General features: G+C 42.9%; 2 protein-coding genes across 2 annotated transcripts in view; one reads left to right on the forward strand and one right to left on the reverse strand.

Annotated features, from left to right (window-relative positions):
- Positions 1 to 16,971, forward strand: part of afg3l2 (AFG3-like AAA ATPase 2) — a 26,699-nt gene extending 9,728 nt beyond the window's left edge. Inside the window, exons 9-17 of the mRNA XM_046360547.1 lie at positions 143 to 280; positions 1,615 to 1,768; positions 3,092 to 3,199; positions 3,546 to 3,671; positions 6,534 to 6,644; positions 7,711 to 7,826; positions 9,539 to 9,739; positions 13,192 to 13,386; positions 13,505 to 16,971. Of these exons, the coding sequence (XP_046216503.1) occupies positions 143 to 280; positions 1,615 to 1,768; positions 3,092 to 3,199; positions 3,546 to 3,671; positions 6,534 to 6,644; positions 7,711 to 7,826; positions 9,539 to 9,739; positions 13,192 to 13,386; positions 13,505 to 13,741 (1,386 nt within the window). The 3' untranslated portion in view covers positions 13,742 to 16,971. The remainder of the gene's footprint in view (positions 1 to 142; positions 281 to 1,614; positions 1,769 to 3,091; positions 3,200 to 3,545; positions 3,672 to 6,533; positions 6,645 to 7,710; positions 7,827 to 9,538; positions 9,740 to 13,191; positions 13,387 to 13,504) is intronic.
- A 1,560-nt stretch (positions 16,972 to 18,531) lies between these two features.
- The window catches only part of LOC124040692 (E3 ubiquitin-protein ligase rnf213-alpha-like), a 70,828-nt gene continuing 64,921 nt past the window's right edge, over positions 18,532 to 24,438 (reverse strand). Inside the window, 2 exon segments of the mRNA XM_046357767.1 lie at positions 18,532 to 19,480; positions 24,222 to 24,400. Of these exon segments, the coding sequence (XP_046213723.1) occupies positions 19,330 to 19,480; positions 24,222 to 24,400 (330 nt within the window). The 3' untranslated portion in view covers positions 18,532 to 19,329.

The raw sequence follows: 24,438 nt of genomic DNA on the forward strand, positions 1-24,438 counted from the left end.
GAGCATGTTCCAGAGGGTCAATATGTTATAGCAGTCTTCTGGGATGCACAGCATGACTGCAAAACAGCATGACTGCAAAACAGCATGACTGCAAAACCGACATCCTGGAACATCACCCAGGTCTTACTCTTCTATGTCACAGGGGGCCATCCTGACGGGACCCCCTGGCACAGGGAAGACCCTGCTGGCCAAGGCCACCGCCGGAGAGGCCGACGTCCCCTTTATCACCGTAAATGGCTCAGAGTTCCTGGAGATGTTTGTGGGCGTGGGCCCCGCCAGGGTAAGTGAAAACACTGTGGATCTTGGTGTCAGTATACTTTGGGTTGATGGACATTTCTGATTGATTGCATAATGTATTGTTCATTTCACCATGTCAATTATTATTATTTTTTTTCCATCAAAGCTTAACTGTGTTCCAACGCTCTTTCATTTGAATATCCACCTGACAAAAGGAAAGAACAGCCATCCAATTCTTTCACATCTATCTGCCCTGACGAGCCCCGCCCAGTAGTGCCTCGCCCCGCCCGGTAGTGCCTCGCCCCGCCCGGTAGTGCCTCGCCCCGCCCGGTAGTGCCTCGCCCCGCCCGGTAGTGCCTCGCCCCGCCCGGTAGTGCCTCGCAATGCAAACAAGTACATGTAAAATACCATAGCGAATGCTAGTTAAATGCTAACAAACGCATTTCACATAGTCTCTTGCAAACTATTTGCAGGACAGACATCCCAGCTCATAAAGTTAAATTACATTTTTTTTTAAAGTTTTTCTGCATGCACAAAACAAATATTAGACAGTATGGCTCTTGATCCAGGAGGGGTTTCTCTGCTGTTACCAATAGAGGAGCGTGATTGCAGGAAGCTAACCGCTTAGTTAGATAACCAGGTACTAAATTGGCAAACCAAATGCACAACTGCAGAGCATCTAGCACATTTTTAGAAGGTTTAACTTATTAGTTCTAAGATATATCTAGCTGGCAAACATTTAGTTGTGAATTCCATTCTGTAACTAGATAACCTAGTGCGTGCTGCACAATGGTGAGGGACTTCCAAGACTCTGGTCTCTCATCGTTGTGTACTTGCAAACAAGCACTTGTGACTGGGGACAACCAGTCAGCTTCATAATGTGGCAGGTGAAATGAAGAACGCGGCAGAGGCGGCAGCGTAGCCTAGTGGTTAGAGCGTTGGACTAGTAACCGGAAGGTTGTTAGTTCAAACCCCCGAGCTGAAAAGGTACAAATCTGTCGTTCTGCCCCTGAACAGGCAGTTCACCCACTGTTCTTAGGCCGTCATTGAAAATAAGAATTTGTTCTAAAAAACTGACTTGCCTAGTAAAATAAAAAAGCAGATTGCTTTATAAAAAATTTAAAAATATATTTTTTATTATCTCGTATTGCACAAGTTGACTGCAGGTATTTACTTAATAAAAAAAGTAGCTACAAATATTAAGATTTATTAAACTTTAAATAAATAGTTTCAACAGTATTGAAAAACCATCCCGTGGCTAATTCCAAATACCTCGGTATACGGTATATAGGGTGTACCACCCAAGCCTATACACGGTGTAACGCCAAAGCCTAATGTACTCTGGGTTTTATTCTCTCCCTGCTTTGTGCTTTCCAGGTTCGAGATCTGTTTGTCATGGCCCGTAAGAATGCCCCTTGTATCCTCTTCATTGACGAGATCGACGCAGTAGGGCGCAAGCGAGGCAGAGGGAACTTTGGTGGCCAGAGCGAGCAGGAAAACACCCTCAATCAGCTGCTGGTCGAGATGGATGGTGTGTATCACTCAGGGTCAAATTAACGAAGGCTTGAGGCAAAAAAAATGTATAGTTCATCAAATCCAGCCAATATTTTTGCAATGACTGGGGCAATGAATGCCCCAGCAAAATACGTAGTCCACTCATTTTGCGAGGTCTGTCTCTACACAGGCCACCGCAGTAGGGATGGACACGGTTTTTCGAATATCCGAACATACTTTAGTATTCAATTACTTGGGAGAGTATTCATTTTTTCTTAAAGAGAAAATAGGAAGTGAAGTGGGGAGATTTTATTCAATGCAAGAATGGAATTAAAATTACGGAATTAAGTTGGCTACAATGATCAACCAACATGTAGGCTGTTGTTTCATATGAATGGAGTTGTAGACATTGGACAGGGAGCGCAGTAAAATGGCCTCAATTAGCCATGCTACCTGAGCTGGCTACCTGAGCTGGCTACCTGAGCTGGCTACCTGAGCTGGCTACCTGAGCTGGCTACCTGAGCTGGCTACCTGAGCTGGCTGGCTAACTTGGCTGGCTGGCTAGCTAACTTGGCTGGCTGGCTGGCTAACTTGGCTGGCTGGCTACTGATTGAAATTATAATTTAGACGAGTGTTTCTTAATCCTGGTCCGGTAGACCCAAAGGGGTCCACGTTGTTTTTATTTTTTGCTCTAGCACTTACACACCCGATTCCACGAATCAAAGGTTTGATCGTTGATTCGGTGTTTCTCCTGGTATTGGGCGTGGCCAATTGCACGTTCTCCAACCAATGTTTTTATCAGCCTCTTGGCCACAGAGACATTCTGCGGTTTAATGCTGATTTCCTGCAATTCAACACATCTTTTCATGGGGCTGGGAGAATGTAATGGCATTTTTAAAGCTACTTTCCTGCAATTATCTTTGTTCGTATGCTTGACTCAAACATTATAACGAAATAACTGGGGGTCCCCTTGCCAAATGTTTTGATTCACTCTCAAAGTATTTTTGTTAGTTCTCTAAGATCTAGTAAAAAATAAATATATAGGTTTATCTTTCCTACATACTTTTATGTACATCTACAGATTGATGTCTGTTTGGAAGCACACCACTGGTGGGAAAATGCACATTTTCTTAATGATTTTTAGAATATTCTGTCACCAGTTGGATGGGAACTACTGACAAGAGCTAGGCCCGCTATTGCTAAATGAATATAGGGGAAACACTGATAATGGAATCAGGTGTGTGTTGCTAGGGTTAAAAACTAAAATATGCACCCCTTTTGGGCTCGACCAGGATTAAGAAACACTGATATAAACAGAATCCATATGACACTGTCACCTACCATTTTTCTCTCTTTCCAGGGTTTAACACGGCAACCAATGTAGTAGTGCTAGCAGGTACTAATAGACCTGACATCCTGGACCCTGCATTGATGAGGCCCGGACGCTTTGACAGACAGATTTACATTGGTAGGAGCCCATATTTTTATTTTATCATATGCCCCCGTACTGCTTGGGTTTCGTCCTGTTCGGGTTTAATGTAGTTGTTGAATATGGTAAAATAATAGAAAATATGAATCCACTGTAATAAAGGAAAACCATAGTACAACTTTAATTATCTGTTAATGAACCACCATGTAATAGTGAAGCTATTACCACAACATGTCACATATCATAACCTTTCTAGGAGCCTGAAATTTGTTTCGTTTTTAGTAGTAATTGGTCAACTTTTAGTTGATGCTGAAAGGAATGACTGACCAAGATAGGAAACTGTGGAAAAGCTTTTAAACATTTTCCTTGTCATTGTTTTTCGCAGGTCATCCGGACATTAAAGGCAGATCGTCCATATTTAAAGTGCACTTGAGGCCTTTGAAAATGGATGCAGAGATGGACAAAGAATCTCTCGCCAGGAAAATGGCTGCCCTCACCCCAGGCTTCTCAGGTAGGTTTTTGAGGCACACTGGGGATGCCATCCTAGACAATGGTGTCAGAACTGCCATCATTGGGTTTATAGGCCTAGTTACAATGATCAAACTGTTAACATATTGTTGACAAACCATATTCATTATGTCATATACTGCATACCAGGGTTTAAGTTAACTGGTAAAAACCAGCTTTTGCCCACTAAAAAAAATATTTAAAGCTACAATATGCCACTTTTTGGGTGACCTGATCAAATCCACATAGACATTTGAATTGTAGATCTGTCATTCTCATTGAAATCAAGTCTAAGAAGTGGTAGATCTATTCTATGTGCACTATTACTGTGCTTAAGTTTAGTTTGTTTTTACTTTCGGATTTGTGCATTAGCTGAAAATACAATATTTTTGGTTATGGAAAATATTTTTCACAGGGGTACAATGATTCTCTAGACTGTAGTTGCTTTTATTATTGTTCTAAAACTTAAACTGAAGTTAGATGAACTATTAGAATTTTAGCAACCAGGAAATGGCGAGGCGATTTCTGCACGGTACATCTTTTAAAAGCCGATAAATGAAATTGTAGCAGGTGAAATTTTGCATATCATTATTTTATTTTTTATTTTATTTTACTAGGCAAGTCAGTTAAGAACAAATTCTTATTTTCAATGACGGTCTAGGAACAGTGGGTTAACTGCCTGTTCAGGGGCAGAACGACAGATTTGTACCTTGTCAGCTCGGGGATTCGAACTTGCAATCTTTCGGTTACTAGTCCCAACGCTCTAACCACTAGGCTACCCTGCCGCCCCAATCATGCATCCCTATTGCTCGTTTGAGCACTTTCCTCTCACTCCTTGCGCGCTGACTTAGGTGCATGCTGCTCAGAGAGCAAGATTGGAGTCTTGGGCTTCTGTTGATGTAAGAGGATGTGATGCCTTTTCCATTGAAGTAAAATGAAAATTAGAGTATGCCTACAGTGAAAAGCATACAAGGGGAGTTTCCTTAAAGATACGTTTTTAATACTGATGGGAAGAATGTTGGCACGGCCAAATTGCAGGCTACCGTGCAACTCGCTATTCAGGTAGGATGGAATTTAACTTGTTTTTTTCGCATTTATAATTTTGTATTACTATTACTGTATATCATTGTTATTATTGTAGACTTATTTATTAATTAAAACCAGTCTTTAAATATGCACAATGTGTTTTGTTTCATTCTGTTGAGACATTTTCCTTGGCTAAATTAAGTTTAGTCTGTTTTTTTTCCTTTGTTTTGTACTCCGTATTTAGTTTAAGATTAAAGGTTGTAAAGTAGGCCTGTTGTAAAATGAATATTAGCATATTACTGTCATTTGTTGGGTATGGTAGGCACTAGCCTTTCTTGGTAATTGCTGCAGTACAGCCTGTTCTATAATTTTGTGAAGGTTTATTAAACCAGTTCGTAAATGTTTTGTTTCAATCTGAGCCATTTTCTTTGGACAAATTTAAGTTCCAACTGTAATGTTCGCCGCAATATAACATCCTACTCGTATTTTTCCTTATACACAATGGCTTGACTCGCCCTAATAAAGTTTAGAAACTTTTGTGAAGGTGTGGCTATGAGCCTGTTATACTGCAGTCCTATGATATGAAGGCATTGCACACCGTCGCACCAATTCAACCCCGACAGTTGGAACTTGAAGTGAGGAAGAATGTTTTAGTTACACCAAATCTTAAAATATAATGCTTATCTTCATTAAAAAATATTTAAAAAATAGATTCTGATTTTGAACATTTGCGACGTAGCCTCCTGTACATGTGTATATGTGTATAACAGGCGCGGTAGTCTGACAAGGATAATGAAATGTATGTTGGTGTCGTAGCATGCCGCAGACATATCTCTCTCTCTGGTGCTAGGCCTAAGCTTCTCTTCCTTTTTATATTTATTTGTTAAATATGAATATCCTACAGTCTGTATATGCGATGCCCTGCTGCATTTAGCGTTCAAATATCCCACAGCTGAACCGTGAGGTGGACAACTGTTATTTTAGGAAAGTAAAAAACAATAACACAATATGCTGTACATTTTGTAATGCTGCACATTGAAACACAAGGAATAGTGTTTTTTGATAATGGCTGTTTTAAAAAATATATATATATATTTTATTTCACCTTTATTTAACCTGGTAGGCAAGTTGAGAACAAGTTCTCATTTACAATTGCGACCTGGCCAAGATAAAGCAAAGCAGTTCGACAGATACAACGACACAAAGTTACACATGGAGTAAAACAAACATACAGTCAATAATACACTATAAACAAGTCAATATACAATGTGAGCAAATGAGGTGAGAAGGGAGGTAAAGGCAAAAGGCCACGGTGGCAAAGTAAATACAGGCTGTTTTTAAGGACAGGTAATGATCTCTTTATTGTTTTGCGCTGGCTGCGTGGGTGGACGCCCTAGATCGTGCATTACAGATCCAATGCTTATGGATGACCAGTAAAGGCTCAAATGTCAGTTAAATTCAAAAAATCCTGTTCACTTGTCTGGTGAAAACCCTGCTGCTTACATGCATACATACATACATACATACATACATACATACATACATACATACATGCATACATACATACATACATACATACATACATACATACATACATACATACATACATACATACATACATACATACATACATGCATACTGTACTGTATAATGTTGCATTTTGCCTGTACATTTTCATATTGATATTTGTATACAAAAATTAAATATGAATTTGTGAGGTCTTTCTTACAATGCTCATATAGATATATTTTTTTTGCCTTTCAATTTTAATATGCTCGTTGAAAACTGCTCTGGATGAGGCTTACCTATAAAAATATCAATTTCAATTCTGTTTTGTTAGGTGCTGATATTGCCAATGTGTGCAATGAAGCCGCGCTGATTGCTGCTCGCCACCTCGCGGACTCGATCAACCAGAAGCACTTTGAGCAGGCCATCGAACGTGTGATCGGAGGTGAGCACAAGCGCACACATATACAAATGAACACATCCTGATTTTGCTACATACCGTATTAAGCCACTGAATCTCAGTGCTAGAGGTGTCACTACAGACCCTGGTTCGATCCCAGGCTGTATCACAACCGGCCGTGATCGGGAGTCCCGTAGGGAAGCGCACAGTTGGCCCAGCTTCGTCCGGGGTTAGGCCGTCATTGTAAATAAGAATATGTTCTTAACTGACTTACATTTTTTTTTTTAACTATGCATTATCATTGTTTACTTTTACCCCTTTTTTGTGGTATCCAATTGGTAGTAACAGTCTTGTCTCATCGCTGCATCTCTCAAACGGACTCGGGAGAGGTGAAGGTCGAGAGCCGTGCGTGTTTCCGAAGCACAACCCAGCCAAGCCGCACTGCTTCTTGACACAATGCCCACTTAACCCGGAAGCCAGCCGCACCAATGTGTCAGAGGAAACACCGTACAACTAGACTGTGGCAGCGTGCGCCAGGCCCACCACAGGAGTCGCTAGAGCGCGATGGGACAAGAACATCCCTGCCGGCCAAACCCTCCCCTAACTACGCAGGGCCAATTGTGTGCCGCCCTGTGGGTCTCCCGGTTGCGGCCGGCTGCAACATAGCCTGGACTCGAACCAGGATCTCTTGTGGCACAGCCTTAGACCACTGCGTCACTCGGGAGGCCTGAATTGCCTAGTTAATTAAAATGTGTAACATGTATTGGCTACTTACAAGCTGTGTTGTCATGACCAGCAAACCATAGATGCAAGGTGCTCTAATTTGACTTCTCTGTCAATTGTAATGCGATTTATTCAATTTCACCTGAAATGTATTCAACTGAAAGTATAATGTATTCTAATCTATATGATCTAATTGAACTAGTGTGGCTTGATACATAGACGGGACTTTTTCCACAGCAACAAAGATCAAACATCATTGATTCCTCACTCCTTATCTTCTACCACCTTCATTCAACCTTTCCATATGAATTTCGTACCTTCTTTGTCATGCAGATTGTTTCGATGGTCACACAGGTATGTCAACTACTTTCTGTTGTTGAATGTACAGGTCTGGAGAAGAAGACTCAGGTCCTGCAACCTGAGGAGAAAAAGACTGTAGCTTACCACGAGGCAGGGCACGCTGTGGCAGGCTGGTACCTGGAGCACGCTGACCCTCTGCTCAAGGTAGATCCTAGTCACTACCAATATTCTACCTGCCTCTATACTGGTAGATCCTAGTCACTACCAATATTCTACCTGCCTCTATACTGGTAGATCCTAGTCACTACCAATATACTCTAGACCTGTCACTACCAATATTCTACCTGCTGGTAGATCCTAGTCACTACCAATATTCTACCTGACTCTCTATACTGGTAGATCCTAGTCACTACCAATATTCTACCTGCCTCTATGCTGGTAGATCCTAGTCACTACCAATATTCTACCTGCCTCTATGCTGGTAGATCCTAGTCACTACCAATATTACTGGTAGATCCTAGTCACTACCAATATTCTACCTGACTCTATACTGGTAGATCCTAGTCACTACCAATATTCTACCTGACTCTATGCTGGTAGATCCTAGTCACTACCAATATTCTACCTGACTCTATGCTGGTAGATCCTAGTCACTACCAATATTCTACCTGACTCTATTATCCTAGTCACTACAATATTCTAGATCCTAGTCACTACCAATATTCTACCTGACTCTATACTGGTAGATCCTAGTCACTACCAATATTCTACCTGACTCTATACTGGTAGATCCTAGTCACTACCAATATTCTACCAGCCCATCTAGATCCTAGTCACTACCAATATTCTACCTGACTCTATACTGGTAGATCCTAGTCACTACCAATATTCTACCTGCCTCTATACTGGTAGATCCTAGTCACTACCAATATTCTACCTGCCTCTATACTGGTAGATCCTAGTCACTACCAATATTCTACCTGCCTCTATGCTGGTAGATCCTAGTCACTACCAAAAAAAAAAAACTTTTATTTAACTAGGCAAGTCAGTTAAGAACAAATTCTTATTTTCAATGACGGCCTAGGAACAGGGGGTTAACTGCCTGTTCAGGAGCAGAACGACAGATTTGTACCATGTCAGCTCGGGGGTTTGAACTTGCAACCTTCCGGTTACTAGTCCAACACTCTTAACCACTCTACATACGGGTCATTGTTTTGACCCAGTCGTTAATGCTAATCATTCTATTCATGCGATGTTACTATACTAAACAGATCATTATCATGTACCTAGCTAGCAGAGATTCAATGAGGATGAGCAACAAGAACAAATAATAATTTAATAAATATAAAATAGGCCGCACTGTGCTGGTTAATTAATTAATGGAGTTCTGAGTGTTTACGGTTATTCGTTTTCCGTTCTTTCTTGGGCTACTGGCATGGGAGATATTGCATTTGTAAAATGATACATTGTTGCACAGGTTGTAGGTAGATCTACATACAACCGCCAACTGTTGCAAACCAAATGGTGGCCTTGGACAAATAATGTGTAGCTATATGAATTCCCTGCCTGGGCTGCGAGACAGTGGAATTATGACATTTAATACCATGGTCATGGTATTTTGCAAGAGATGTTGTCCAACCAATCGACATCCAGGATCCAAACACTGATAATTTGCGCTACACTGGCTGAGTTGGATGGTTTTTACCATGCATCCTTAGAAAATGTGTTATGTTAATATTGATTGCTTTGTAAAACCGTCAGTCTGACTAGCTCTACAGAATATATGCATACTTTGCAAGATATTAAAGGGATAGTTCACTTAAAAAAAAAAATAAGCCTGTATCAGCCAGATTTAATACTGGGTGACCAATAACTGCCAGGCTCAACTTACCACTGACATTTTGTCCTCTCTCCAGGTATCTATCATCCCCAGAGGAAAAGGGTTGGGCTATGCCCAGTACCTACCAAAGGAGCAGTACCTATACACCAAGGAGCAGCTGCTGGACAGGATGTGCATGACGCTGGGTGGCCGCGTGTCTGAGGAGATCTTCTTCGGTCGCATCACCACGGGGGCCCAGGACGACCTCCGGAAGGTCACCCAGAGTGCATACGCCCAGGTCTGTCCATTTACATTTACATTTAAGTCATTTAGCAGACGCTCTTATCCAGAGCGACTTACAAATTGGTGCATTCACCTTATGACATCCAGTGGGACAGTCACTTAACAATAGTGCATCTAAAACTTAGGGGGGGTGGGGTGAGAGGGATTACTTATCCTATCCTAGGTATTCCTTAAAGAGGTGGGGTTTCAGGTGTCTCCGGAAGGTGGTGATTGACTCCGCTGTCCTGGCGTCGTGAGGGAGTTTGTTCCACCATTGGGGGCCAGGGCAGCGAACAGTTTTGACTGGGCTGAGCGGGAGCTGTACTTCCTCAGTGGTAGGGAGGCGAGCAGGCCAGAGGTGGATGAACGCAGTGCCCTTGTTTGGGTGTAGGGCCTGATCAGAGCCTGGAGGTACTGAGGTGCCGTTCCCCTCACAGCTCCGTAGGCAAGCACCATGGTCTTGTAGCGGATGCGAGCTTCAACTGGAAGCCAGTGGAGAGAACGGAGGAGCGGGGTGACGTGAGAGAACTTGGGAAGGTTGAACACCAGACGGGCTGCGGCGTTCTGGATGAGTTGAAGGGGTTTAATGGCACAGGCAGGGAGCCCAGCCAACAGCGAGTTGCAGTAATCCAGACGGGAGATGACAAGTGCCTGGATTAGGACCTGCGCCGCTTCCTGTGTGAGGCAGGGTCGTACTCTGCGGATGTTGTAGAGCATGAACCTACAGGAACGGGCCACCGCCTTGATGTTGGTTGAGAACGACAGGGTGTGGTCCAGGATCACGCCAAGGTTCTTGGCGCTCTGGGAGGAGGACACAATGGAGTTGTCAACCGTGATGACGAGATCATGGAACGGGCAGTCCTTCCCCGGGAGGAAGAGCAGCTCCGTCTTGCCGAGGTTCAGCTTGAGGTGGTGATCCGTCATCCACACTGATATGTCTGCCAGACATGCAGAGATGCGATTCGCCACCTGGTCATCAGAAGGGGGAAAGGAGAAGATTAATTGTGTGTCGTCTGCATAGCAATGATAAGAGAGACCATGTGAGGTTATGACAGAGCCAAGTGACTTGGTGTATAGCGAGAATAGGAGAGGGCCAAGAACAGAGCCCTGGGGGACACCAGTGGTGAGAGCGCGTGGTGAGGAGACAGATTCTCGCCACGCCACCTGGTAGGAGCGACCTGTCAGGTAGGACGCAATCCAAGCGTGGGCCGCGCCGGAGATGCCCAACTCGGAGAGGGTGGAGAGGAGGATCTGATGGTTCACAGTATCGAAGGCAGCCGATAGATCTAGAAGGATGAGAGCAGAGGAGAGAGAGTTAGCTTTAGCAGTGCGGAGCGCCTCCGTGATACAGAGGAGAGCAGTCTCAGTTGAATGACTAGTCTTGAAACCTGACTGATTTGGATCAAGAAGGTCATTCAGAGAGAGATAGCGGGAGAGCTGGCCAAGGACGGCACGTTCAAGAGTTTTGGAGAGAAAAGAAAGAAGGGATACTGGTCTGTAATTGTTGACATCGGAGGGATCGAGTGTAGGTTTTTTCAGAAGGGGTGCAACTCTCGCTCTCTTGAAGACGGAAGGGACGTAGCCAGCGGTCAGGGATGAGTTGATGAGCGAGGTGAGGTAAGGGAGAAGGTCTCCGGAAATGGTCTGGAGAAGAGAGGAGGGGATAGGGTCAAGCGGGCAGGTTGTTGGGCGGCCGGCCGTCACAAGACGCGAGATTTCATCTGGAGAGGAGGGGAGAAAGAGGTCAGCACAGGGTAGGGCAGTGTGAGCAGAACCAGCGGTGTCGTTTGACTTAGCAAACGAGGATCGGATGTCGTCGACCTTCTTTTCAAAATGGTTGACGAAGTCATCTGCAGAGAGGGAGGAGGGGGGAGGGGGCGGAGGATTCAGGAGGGAGGAGAAGGTGGCAAAGAGCTTCCTAGGGTTAGAGGCAGATGCTTGGAATTTAGCGTGGTAGAAAGTGGCTTTAGCAGCAGAGACAGAGGAGGAAAATGTAGAGAGGAGAGAGTGAAAGGATGCCAGGTCCGCAGGGAGGCGAGTTTTCCTCCATTTCCGCTCGGCTGCCCGGAGCCCTGTTCTGTGAGCTCGCAATGAGTCATCGAGCCACGGAGCGGGAGGGGAGGACCGAGCCGGCCTGGAGGATAGGGGACATAGAGAGTCAAGGGATGCAGAGAGGGAGGAGAGGAGGGTTGAGGAGGCAGAATCAGGAGATAGGTGGGAGAAGGTTTGAGCGGAGGGAAGAGATGATAGGATGGAAGAGGAGAGAGTAGCGGGGGAGAGAGAGCGAAGGTTGGGACGGCGCGATACCATCCGAGTAGGGGCAGTGTGGGAGGTGTTGGATGAGAGCGAGAGGGAAAAGGATACAAGGCAGTGGTCGGAGACTTGGGGGAGTTGCAATGAGGTTAGTGGAAGAACAGCATCTAGTAAAGATGAGGTCGAGCGTATTGCCTGCCTTGTGAGTAGGGGGGGAAGGTGAGAGGGTGAGGTCAAAAGAGGAGAGGAGTGGAAAGAAGGAGGCAGAGAGGAAAGAGTCAAAGGTAGACGTGGGGAGGTTAAAGTCGCCCTGTCCGTCCCCCTTCGTCCCCACCACCACATTTATTCACATTTTTATTGGTGTTTTTCTTTGTTTCACAGGGCTAGTACACAATAGGTTTATGATTGGGTAAGACGGTTGTACTAATCTCATGAAGGTGTTTGTGCGTCACATTCCAGTTATTTTTGTTGTTGTTGAAGTAGAGTGGATTATCATATGACATTTTGCATTTTATTGAGACAGTAATGAGAGAGATGCATTCAAGTGGGAGAGTCTGTGAGAGGGGAGGACATGAGGATGGACCTCAAGTTTCCGGTGGGGAGAAGCATACACTGAGTGTACAAAATATTAGGAACACCTGGTCTTTCCATGATATAGACTGACCAGGTGAAAAGCTGGGATCTCTTATTGACGTCACTTGTTAAATCCACTTCAATCAGTGTAGATGAAGAGGAGGAGACGGGTTAAAGAAGGATTATATGTGTATGTGTGCCATTCAGAGGGTGACTGGGCAAGACAACATATTTAAGTGCCTTTGAACAGGGTATGGTAGTAGATGCCAGGCGCACCGGGTTGAGAGTGTGAAGAACTGCAACGTTACTGGGTTTTTCACACTCAACAGTTTCCTTGTGTGTGTCAAGAATGGGCCACCGACCCTGGTCTTTTGGGTTGTGAACATGAACCCAGACCATGGTGCCTGCACACATTTATTTATATATATATTTATATTTATTTATGTATATGTGTATATATTTATGTGTATATATTTATGTGTATATATTTATGTGTATATATTTATGTGTATATTTATATGTATATTTATATATTTATATATATATTTGTTTAATTAATTGAATATACTGAAAATCTCAGTCTGTTGTATTAGGACATTCCAATAAAGTGTTACTCTGTTTCTACACCATTACTTTTTACAGATCGTGCAGTTTGGCATGAATGACAAGGTGGGACAGGTGTCCTTCGACTTGCCCCGGCAGGGCGAGATGACCCTTGAGAAGCCCTACAGCGAGGCCACGGCGCGCCTCATCGACACGGAGGTGCGCAATCTCATCCGAGAGGCGTACGAGCGTACCCACACCCTACTGGCTGAGAAGAAAGGCGATGTGGAGAAGGTACGTGTGGTGGTAGGACATAAAAACACTCATAGGCTTACACTGTCTCACACAGACACACAAGTAAAACTTAAGCCAAATGTAATAATACATTTACCTTCAACGGTTGCCTGGTCAGGTGGCGCAGCGTCTGCTGGAGAAGGAGGTGCTGGACAAGAAGGACATGGTGGAGCTCCTGGGGCTGCGGCCGTTCGCTGAGAAGTCCACCTACGAGGAGTTTGTGGAGGGCACGGGGGGCATGGATGAGGACACATCCCTGCCTGAGGGCCTCAAGGACTGGAACAAGGAGCGAGACAAGGAGGAAAGCACAGAGGAACAGGTGGCCCGACAGATCTCCGGAGGGATGCCCTTCTAAACAGGGACTGCTTAGCCTCACCGATGGTCGTTTTTAGTATGAGGCTGTACTGAGATTAGAACAGGTTGGTGGAAGGATGTCAGTAAAACCCCACCCAAACGTTACCTGACTGAACCATGCCCAGGATCCCTCTGATTGGTCAGTTGCATCCTTTGCAATGGTCTGGGGGTGTATTCAGCGAGATGAAACATTCTGAATGTTGCAGATAAAAATGTCATACAGGAGTTAAAAGTTCTGTCATGGTTAGAGTAAACAAAATATATCAAATTTTGTTTGGGGGGGGATTATTATTTTGGGTCAAGAAGACACTAGGCCACACATCTAAAACTAAAAACGATGTAGAAAATATAATAGACCAATTTATTTTATTTTATATAACTTACCTGTTTCTGGCCCTCAAAATTGATTTTGACAAACAAATCGGTCATAATAAAAATAAATCGGAGCCAAAAAGTTTTGCCGCCAAATTTTGTGTGTGTGATTTAACCTGTCATTAATAAAGCTATGTATTCCCTACTCAACATGGAGGAATAAGCATATCTGTTCACCACCAGAATATTTGAGCAGTTGGAAATCCCACTCATCACTCAGAGCGGGGTCATCGCTCACGGAGCGGGGTCATCGCTCACGGAGCGGGGTCATCGCTCACGGAGCGGGGTCATCGCTCACGGAGCGGGGTCATCGCTCACGGAGCGGGGTCATCGCTCTGGCGATCATTATCCTTTCTCCCGCTCCACCCCAAAAACAAACTGCCGCTCCAAATTCGCTGCATTTGTTTAGTTTAAAACGATATTTTAAGTTGTACCCCATCTACTTTTGTGACTATGTACCATTTTTGTTTTGAAGTAGGCTTCAAGAAGCTTCAACATTTCAACAACATGTCAAAGGCTACTGAACAAGGACCGACCTGATGATATGCGACCACTGTGTTAAAAAAATGTGTTTCTCTCATCTCGATGGTCAGGTAGGCTACTTCAGTTGTAACTGTGGCTCTGTAGTGCTCACATTTTACAGTTGATGGACAACTTTTAACACTTAAATGGATATCTAAACGTCTCTGTTGCTGCTACGTGAGCTCATTCGTTGTCTTGCCATCAATTACACAGGCTGTGAACTATTTCTTAGTCGACTCATATCAACATCTCCGAGGATTAGTAGGGGAGGGAGGCTAAATAAATACACAAGAATAGGCCTAATTTAAAATAACAGTGGTGAAGGACATTTTAAATGTTGCCCAGAGCTCGTGGCTGAGCGGTACCGGAGCAAAATTGGGGAGGGAGAGAGAAGGCCCCGGCCATTTAAAATATATATATTTGTTTTAGATCCACTGCTCGCTCCAGCCAAATTACGCACATTCTCCTCCTTCCTTTAACTCTGCTCACATCCTCTGTTTTACAAAGTACATTTCTGTCTAGATGTTCTGTACCTCCACGCAGCCTGAACACGCCCCAGAGAGACTGACTACAGTGCTCTTTTCCAGGGATTGGATGGGATCACTGCCCTTGATCTTCATGCCTTAAGGCCCCCTAGAGTATAAGGCATGATGAGTGGGTCTTTAGAAGAGTGGGAGGGGGAGACTTAAGGTTATGTATACTTCACAACCCAGCCAGTGTTTAACTATGGGTTACTTCAATGACTGAAAAAACAAACAAATGTAGAATCCGTCTGGCTTTGTAAAGAACGGTCAGACGTGTGGCTTGGGGTTGTTTCCTGGTTTGGACGAGAGGATTGTACATGAGATGTCAAAGCCAAGGTTGCTGTATAGATTTTGAGTAGATGACAAAATGACTGAAATACTCCAGTAGTAACATAATTTGTCCTTCTACATTTCATGTTATGTTCAGGAAATAAAGAAATGATGCTTGCACCCCCCCCCCATTAATCTTTACTTCTGTGAAGTGGAGTCAAACTCAAACTGATTGAAATATGTGAAGATTCATGTCTATTCACTTTAATCCATCCAAACTGACCAGGGCGATGGGTGACTGATTTTAAAAACATGCAACTGAAACCAAGGTTAGAACAGGAAAATGAAAAAGTAAACGCACTGAATAAAGACGACACTGCAGAAAGATACCACATACACACACGGCATACTGTACACACTGGGGGGGAATTAAACAGTTATGCATCACTGAGACCTGCCAACCTGCACGCATTTTGTGTACCATGCACTCAATCTGAGGTAGAAGTACGCTGGTTTGAAAATTAACCCTAACATATGCTTCTAGTTGGTTGGCACAATTTTTTAAATATATATATATATATATTATTATTTTTTGAATGTTAGCAAATGAAATACAGAAATATCTAATTACGTAAGTATTCACACCCCTGAGTCAATACATGTTAGAATCCCCTTTGGCGGCGATTACATCGTCGTTGAGACCACCTCCATTTAATTTAGGATCAAACGATGTTGGGTACATTGTTTGATATAATTTAAGACTCTTAAGTTTCAGGAAGTGGCCATTTTAGTAGTGAACTTCTTGAGGGGGAAGTTGACTGCCCCTTCCTGGACCCCCTCTCCACCCAGCCTTAGGCCTACAGCAGCACCACATTGTCAGAAAATCCTAGGGAGAGCATGATTGTACATTTGAAACATATTTCTAGTTAGCTACTGAAGAGCAGCTAATTACCAAGTACTCGAAAAAGTCTAGCATAACATTCCTACTGAGGCAGTCTTCTGCAAAACAATCACGGGGGTGTCGCATGTGCGCTGTTGTGGGGTCTACAAGGCTGCCGGGGGTGCTACCGCTGCGCTGGAGTGGTACTCCTACAAATGAAGTCTGCATCACATCATACGTACCTCAGTGGTGCTTGTAATCATCAAATGCAAAAAAATATAAAACATTCAGAGCTTTAAAAGTAATACAAATATTGGTGAACACTTCTCCAGCAATGTTCATGAACGCCAAAAGCTATCCATATTTATGCCACCACAGTGCAATGCTACATAGTCGTGTCTGTCGTTGTTCTGTTTTGTTGTCATTGATGTGTGCCGTTGGACATACGGAATATTATCAATGATCAGCCAAGACAGCCTTGGTATTGTCGCTCAAACTCTCACTGTAGGGTTATCTAATGTGTACATTTTGTATTTTGCTCTATTGTTTAAAAAAAATAAGTTTGATGCAGTGTGAACATGGCAATTTTATATAAATTGCAACATGTAAAGTGTTGGTCCCATGATTCATTCATGAGCTGAAATAAAAGATCCCAGAAAAGTTCTTTACGCACATCTTATTTCTCTCAAATGTTGTTTACGTCACCCTGTTATAGTGAGCATTTCTCCTTTTGTCAAGATAATCCATCCACCTGACAGGTGTAGCATATCAAGAAGCTGATTAAATAGCATGATCATTACACAGGTGCACCTTGTACTGGGGACCTTGTTTTGGAGACAAAAGGCCACTCTAAAATGTGCAGTTTTGTTACACAACACAATGCCACAGATGACTCAAGTTTTGAGGGAGTGTGCAATTGGCATGTTGACTGCAGGAATGTCAACCAGAGCTGTTGCCAGATAATTGTTTAATTTCTCTTCCATAAGCCACCAACATTGTTTTAGAGAATTTGGCAGTATGTCTAATCTGCTGCACAACCGCAGACCACGTGTAACTATGCCAGCCCAGGACCTCCACATCCGGCATCTTCACCTGAGGTATCATCTGAGACCAGCCACCACCGACAGCTGATGAAACTGTAGGTTTGAACAACCTTTGAATTTCTACACAAACTGTCTGAGGGACGCACGTCTTCACCAGGGTTGTTTTGACCTGACTTCAGGGTCGCGCTGCATGAGGCAAATGGTGGTCACATCTGATACTGACTGGTTTTCTGATCCACTCCGCTACTTTTTAAAAGGTATCTATCTGTATTCCCAGTCGTGAAATTCCGATTTATATTTTTGTTCAGTGTATTTAATCGCAACAATTTCAAAGGTTTTACCGAGTTACAGTTCATATAAGGAAATCAATTAAAAAAGGTAGGGACGTGGATCAGAAAACCAGTCAGTATATTGTGTGACCACCATTTGCCCCATGCAGGTCAACACATCTCCTTCGCATAGAGTTGATTGTGGCGTGTGGAATGTTGTCCCACTCGTCTTCAATTGCTGTCCGAAGTTGCTGGATATTGGCAGGAACTGGAACACGCTGTCGTTACGTCAATCCAGAGCATCCCAACATGCTCAATGGGTGACATGTCTGAGTGTGCAGGCCATGGAAGAACAGTGCCATTTTATCAAGTTCAAATGAAATGGAAACCCTATAGAAATGTTGAGTGCAAATGATTATATCACTTTGTTTTTAAAATTATCATATAAAAATGGATATACATTGAACAATTACCCTTAACGTGTCCGGTTTAGATCATAAAAAGCACATCATGGAACACAACTTCATCCAAAACACAATCAAGATTGCTTTCAGTATATTTAAAAGGCAACAATTTCAAAGAGTTTACAGAGTTACAGTTCATATAAGGAAATCAGTTAATTGAAATAAAAAGCTATCTTGATTGTGTTTTGAATGAAGTTGTATCCATGATATGCTTTTATGATCTAAACTGGACTGACCACATTAAAAGGGTAAATGTTCATTCATTTAAGATTAACTTAATTTTGACCCAAACATCAATTTTAAGAACTTACCCTTTTTAAAACAAAGTGAAAACCCTATAAAAATGAGTGCAAATGATTTATTTAATTTGAACTTGATTTGACATTTTAACTAAGTTTTGGAATTAGCTTTCTCTCTGTGGTGGAAAACAGTGAAGGACAGCCATGATATAATTGCATCTCAAAGTGAGATGATGGCTCCAGCCCTTTTATTTCAGGAGGTCATGATTGGACAAATGATTTAAGACAAAGCAAAGAATCTACTCATATTCAATCAGAACAAAAAACTAATGGAGATGAGGGCTATACGGAATTCTCAACCAGATACAATTCTAATGTCATGCATTTCACGAACAAGGCTGCAAATTAGACAAAATGGACCCATAGCGCCCACTGATCTAAAGTCAATGGTGTCAGGATATATTATCTTGGAAGAAACGCCAAATAACAACAGTCTGAAGATTGCGAACCATTTTTTTTTAAACGAGGTAAAAAAAAGAGCATACCATAAAAATAAACAATTTTACACTTGCATCAAAAAAAAAATAGAAAAGTTTGAATAGAGTCTCAAAGTCAACTATACTTCCCCCAAAAATGAACATAAAAAAAAGATTCACTAAAAACTATTACTTTTAAACAGTCAAGGAAAATCACATTGAAAGCTGTTTTTTTGCATGGAGGAATATTTATATTCATATTTACCATTTAAACATGCATCTGAAGTGTCAGTGGTGCACATACTGTGGTGCACATACTGTGGTGCACATACTGTGGTGCACATACTGTGGTGCACATACTGTGGTGCACATACTGTGGTGCACATACTGTGGTGCACATACTGTGTGCTGTGCTTTCACTTAAAGGCTAATAACAAATCGTGTTTATGACAGGCTACTCCTGTTATCTATTCTGACATTTCCCTGATTGTTTATAGTGGCCGTTTACATTCAAATGGACGGTTGATCATTTACGTCATCCATTCCTGTTGGTGAGTTACAGTGAATTTCCAGGTCTCTACAATCTGTGAGAGGCGTATCTCGTCTGGGAAGGAGGCCTCCACGTCAGGCAGGACTTCTACTCCTTTGCGGTCCATGTATCCAGCCAACGTCTCTTTGACACTAACAAGGTAGAATGAGAGAGAGAGAGAGAGGAAAAGTCTTGTGATTTCAGACCTCAGACTATTTTAAAAATATATATATTTCACCTTTATTTAACCAGGTAAGCTAGTTGGGAACAAGTTCTCATTTACAACTGCGACCTGGCCAAGATAAAGCAAAGTAGTGCGACAGAAACAACAACAGAGTTACACATGGAGTAAAAAAAACATACAGTCAATAACACAACAGAAAAAAAGTATATATATAGTGTGCAAATGACATGAGGAGGTAAGGCAATAAATAGGCCATAGTAACAGAGTAATTACAATTTAGCAGATGAAGGTGTGTAAGTAGTGATACTGGTGTGCAAAAGAGCAGCAAAGTAAATAAAACAGTATGGGGATGAGGTAGGTAGATTGGGTGGGCTTTTTACAGATGGACTATGTACAGCTGCAGCGATCGGTTAGCTGCTCAGATAGCTGATGTTTAAAGTTAGTGAGGGAAATGTAAGTCTCCAGCATCAGTGATTTTTGCAATTCGTTCCAGTCACTGGCAGCAGAGAACTGGAAGGAAAGGCGGCCAAAGGGGGTGTTGGCATTGTGGATGACCAGTGAGATTTACCTGCTGGAGCACGTGCTACGGGTGGGTGTTGTTTTCGTGACCAGTGAGCTGAGATAAGGCGGAGCTTTACCTAGCATAGCCTTATAGATGACCTGGAGCCAGTGGGTCTGGCAACAAATATGTAGTGAGGGCCAGCCGACGAGAGCATACAGGTCGCAGTGGTGGGTGGTATATGGGGCTTTGGTGACAAAACAGATGGTACTGTGATAGACTACATCCAGTTTGCTAAGTAGAGTATTGGAACAGTTTTTACCCCCAAGCCATAAGACTCCTGAACAGGTAACCAAATAGTTATTTGCATTGTGTGTGTGTCCCCCTCCCCAATGCCTCTTTTACGCTGCTGCTCCTCTATGTTAATCTTTTATGCACTGTCACTTTAACTTTACATTCATTGGGGCGGCAGGGTAGCCTAGAGGTTAGAGCGTTGGGCTGGCAGCCAAAAGGTTGCAAGTTCAAATCCCCGAGCTGACAAGGTACAAAACTGTTGTTCTGCCCCTGAACAGGCAGGTAACCCACTGTTTCTAGGCCGTCATTGAAAATAAGAATTTGTTCGTAACTGACTTGCCTAATTAAATAAAGGTAAAAAAAAAAAATGTACATACTACCTCAATTGGCCTGACCAACCAGTGCTCCCGCATATTGGCTAACCGGGCTATCTGCATTGTGGCCCGCCAACCCCTCTTTTTACGCATCTGATACACTCTGTTCATCATATGCAGTCACTTTAACCATTCCCACATGTACATACTATCTCAATAAGCCTGACTAACCTGTGTCTGTATATAGCCTTGCTACTCTTATTTCTCAAATGTCTTTACTGTTGTTTTATTTCTTTACTTACCTACACACACACACACCTTTTTTTCTCCGCACTCTTGGTTAAGAGCCTGCCTAATTAAATAAAGTAAAAAAAAAAAATGTTCCATTTCACTGGCTAACCGGGTTCCATTTCACTGGAACCTGTTGTATCTCAATAAGCCTGACTAACCTGTGTCATGTGACAAATAAACTTTGATAAACTTTGATTTGATTGATTGGAAGCAATTTCGTAGATGACATCGCCGAAGTCGAGGATCGGTAGGATAGTCAGTTTTACTAGGGTAAGTTTGGCGGCGTGAGTGAAGGAGGCTTTGTTGCGAAATAGAAAGCCGATTCTAGATTTGATTTGGGATTGGAGATGTTTGATATGAGTCTGGAAGGAGAGTTTCCAGTCTAGCCAGACACCTAGATATTTGTAGTTGTCCACGTTATTCTAGGTCAGAACTGTCCAGAGTAGTGATGCTCGTTGGGCGGGCGGGTGCGGGCAGCGAATGGTTGAAAAGCACTATATTGTTTAGGGCTTAGGCCCATTAACTAAACTAATGCATACATGCACAAAATAATGATACTTTTCCCCTTTTTTAGAAAATGAGTGAAAGTTCATTTTTGGAAGTTTTAACTTATTTTCAACTTTCCCAGGGTGCTGTAGCTTCCTTCAAAATAAAAAAAAGAAATTTAGCTGGTGTCTTTGTGCTAACAGATGCAAGCTGTTTCTGCTACCATAGAAATGTGAAATAAGACTGAACAGAAATGGCGTCTCCTTTTAAGTCAATGATGCCATAATGGGTGGACTGGCAGCCATTTTGAGTGTACCCATGCCAGGAAGTAAAAGCAGTAAGTGTACCCTTCAATCAGTTCTGTGATTTATCGAGTCAACTCAACTGACAATAACTGGTCGTATGGATCATGGATGCTGAGTGGACGAGCAGCTTCAAGCCGTGCAGTATTGGCCGTCACAGACACACCTATGCCTGCTAACAGTTCCATCTGAAAATGATCACTGCGCCTCCATACAAATATCTTGTTAGTGTTGCTGTCCCAATCATGTCCTGTATTTATCAACTTCCTGTCTAGCATTTAGTTTGGTACAACGGGAGTTAACCTCTAGAAGTCTAAGCAGTTGGGGCGGTCATACCATGGATCATTTAGTGGTTTTATTTGGAGTTTTAGGACCCATTTAGGTATATAAAAAACATTTTAATACATTTTAAAATCAAATATAGAATTTTGCCTTTACTACTATGGTCCATAGAAATGCATTGAATAACACATTCATAAATGTAAAAAAAGACAGTCCAGAAAGGAATAAGGTTTTGAAGTGTCTGTCCTATATCTAGGATATATAAGAAAGCTCAGGAATTCAAAAAACATTTTAGGACACATATTTAACTCCTTATTTTTGTTGGCACAAAACTACTTCCATTTGTTTGTATGGGTTACCTTGAGACGAGTCCTGTGACACTTATGGGGGTCGTAGAGCTAAATGGAAAACAACATCGTGTTCATGAGAATCTCCCCTTTTCAATGAGTGGTCATAACCATTCAGAGGGTACAGACGTTTTCGTGAGAAAAACGATTTTCGGGATGTCTCATGGTCTGACAAACACAGCTTTTGCTCAGCCACCTTCCACTAAAGATGTGGAAGGTCGACATCGGAGGATACAGTAGATTGAGACACAGCCCATGCAAATCAGGTATCTCAAGCTTAAACTGAGGAATTTTTTGATGGGGATTTTTTTATTATGTTACTTAGATTGATGCACCAGTGCGTCAATAGACTCCCTTAAGGATTAATATAAACCTCGCTGTCTGCCTGTCCAACCTCGGAAACAATGTTTCACATTTGATTTTCGATCTCTGTAGTACCATACATAGCTAGCAAGCAAGTGACAAGAACGTTGTCCAGACTGCATAGCAACCATTTTGTTTAGAATGGACGACCAGTCCTTTTGTATACCAACTACGCAAAAATAATTAACGACTGGGTCGCGTCTGTAGCAACATGACTAAAATAACTAACAACCAGATTTTTCTCCGGACTTTATCTTCTGGTGAAAGAATGAAATTGTGTATGAATGAAATGTATGTATGAAAATATGTAATTCATTGTTATTTGAATATGATGGTCACAGTTTTATAAGAGCTATCGTGCCGTGGCTGAGATCTTTGTGGGCTATACTCGGTCTTGTCTCAGGATGGTAAGTTGGTGGTTGAAGATATCCCTCTAATGGTGTGGGGGCTGAGCTTTGGCAAAGTGGGTGGGGTTATATCCTGCCTGTTTGGCCCTGTCTGGGGTATCGTTGGATGGGGCCACAGTGTCTCCCGATCCCTCCTGTCTCAGCCTTCAGTATTTATGCTGCAGTAGTTTGTGTCAGGGGCTAGGGTCAGTCTGTTATATCTGGAGTATTTCTCCTGTCTTATCCGGTGTCCTGTCCCCAGTCCACCTGGCCGTGCTGCTGCTCCAGTTTCAACTGTTCTGCCTGCGGCTATGGAACCCTGACCTGTTCACCTGACGTGCTACCTGTCACAGACCTGCTGTTTTCAACTCTCTAGAGACAGCAGGAGCGGTAAAGATACTCTGAATGATCGGCTATGAAAAGCCAACGGACATTTACTCCTGAGGTGCAGACCTGTTGCACCCTCGACAACCACTGTGATTATTATTATTTGACCCTGCTGGTCATCTATGAACATTTGAACATCTTGGCCATGTTCTGTTATAATCTCCACCCGGCACAGCCAGAAGAGGACTGGCCACCCCTCAGAGCCTGGTTCCTCTCTAGGTTTCTTCCTAGGTTCTGGCCTTTCTAGGGAGTTTTTCCTAGCCACCGTGCTTCTACACCTGCATTGCTTGCTGTTTGGGGTTTTAGGCTGGTTTCTGTGCAACACTTTGATATATCAGCTAATGTAAGAAAGTCTTTATAAATAAATTGTATTTATCGCGCGCCGGGTCGAACACCGCCATTTACCCGTGACTGTATTCATGATACAGCACTGCCACTTGTTCCTTATTGCTTAATGTGCATGAGCCACATCCGTTGGCATCATTTGATAGAACATTCCAAAATACCAAAATGATTGCATCACAATACCAGGCAGCCATTGCAAGTGTACCCATGAGTTTACCAATCCATTGCCAGGGTTAAAGCTTCCAAGCCCGTTCTGTTCATTCTTATTTCTATGATTGCTACATACTCCCAAAAATGTTAGCGACAAAAAAGTGAACTATCCCTTTAAAAAGATAGAGTGAGTGAATATCGTTGCATGGTTTGGAACCTATGATTTGACCCAGAGTTCCCCAATGGTTGCCATTTGACCTCACCTCCAGTGTGGTTTGTAGGTGTCTGAGACATGTGGTTTCCCCAGATTCAGCAGGAGGAACTCGTGCATCTCCAGCAGCCAGGTGTCAACGTGACCCTTGGAGATGAATCCCTGGAGCAGCCTCTTCTGTTCCTCCTCCAGGGGCTGCTGGTACTCTGTAGACACCCCAGAGAAAGGGTCCTTGAAGAGGAGAGGGGGGGAGAACTCTCTCAGCTGTG

Source organism: Oncorhynchus gorbuscha, linkage group LG08 (assembly GCF_021184085.1).
Source record: "Oncorhynchus gorbuscha isolate QuinsamMale2020 ecotype Even-year linkage group LG08, OgorEven_v1.0, whole genome shotgun sequence".
Taxonomy (NCBI): domain Eukaryota; kingdom Metazoa; phylum Chordata; class Actinopteri; order Salmoniformes; family Salmonidae; genus Oncorhynchus; species Oncorhynchus gorbuscha.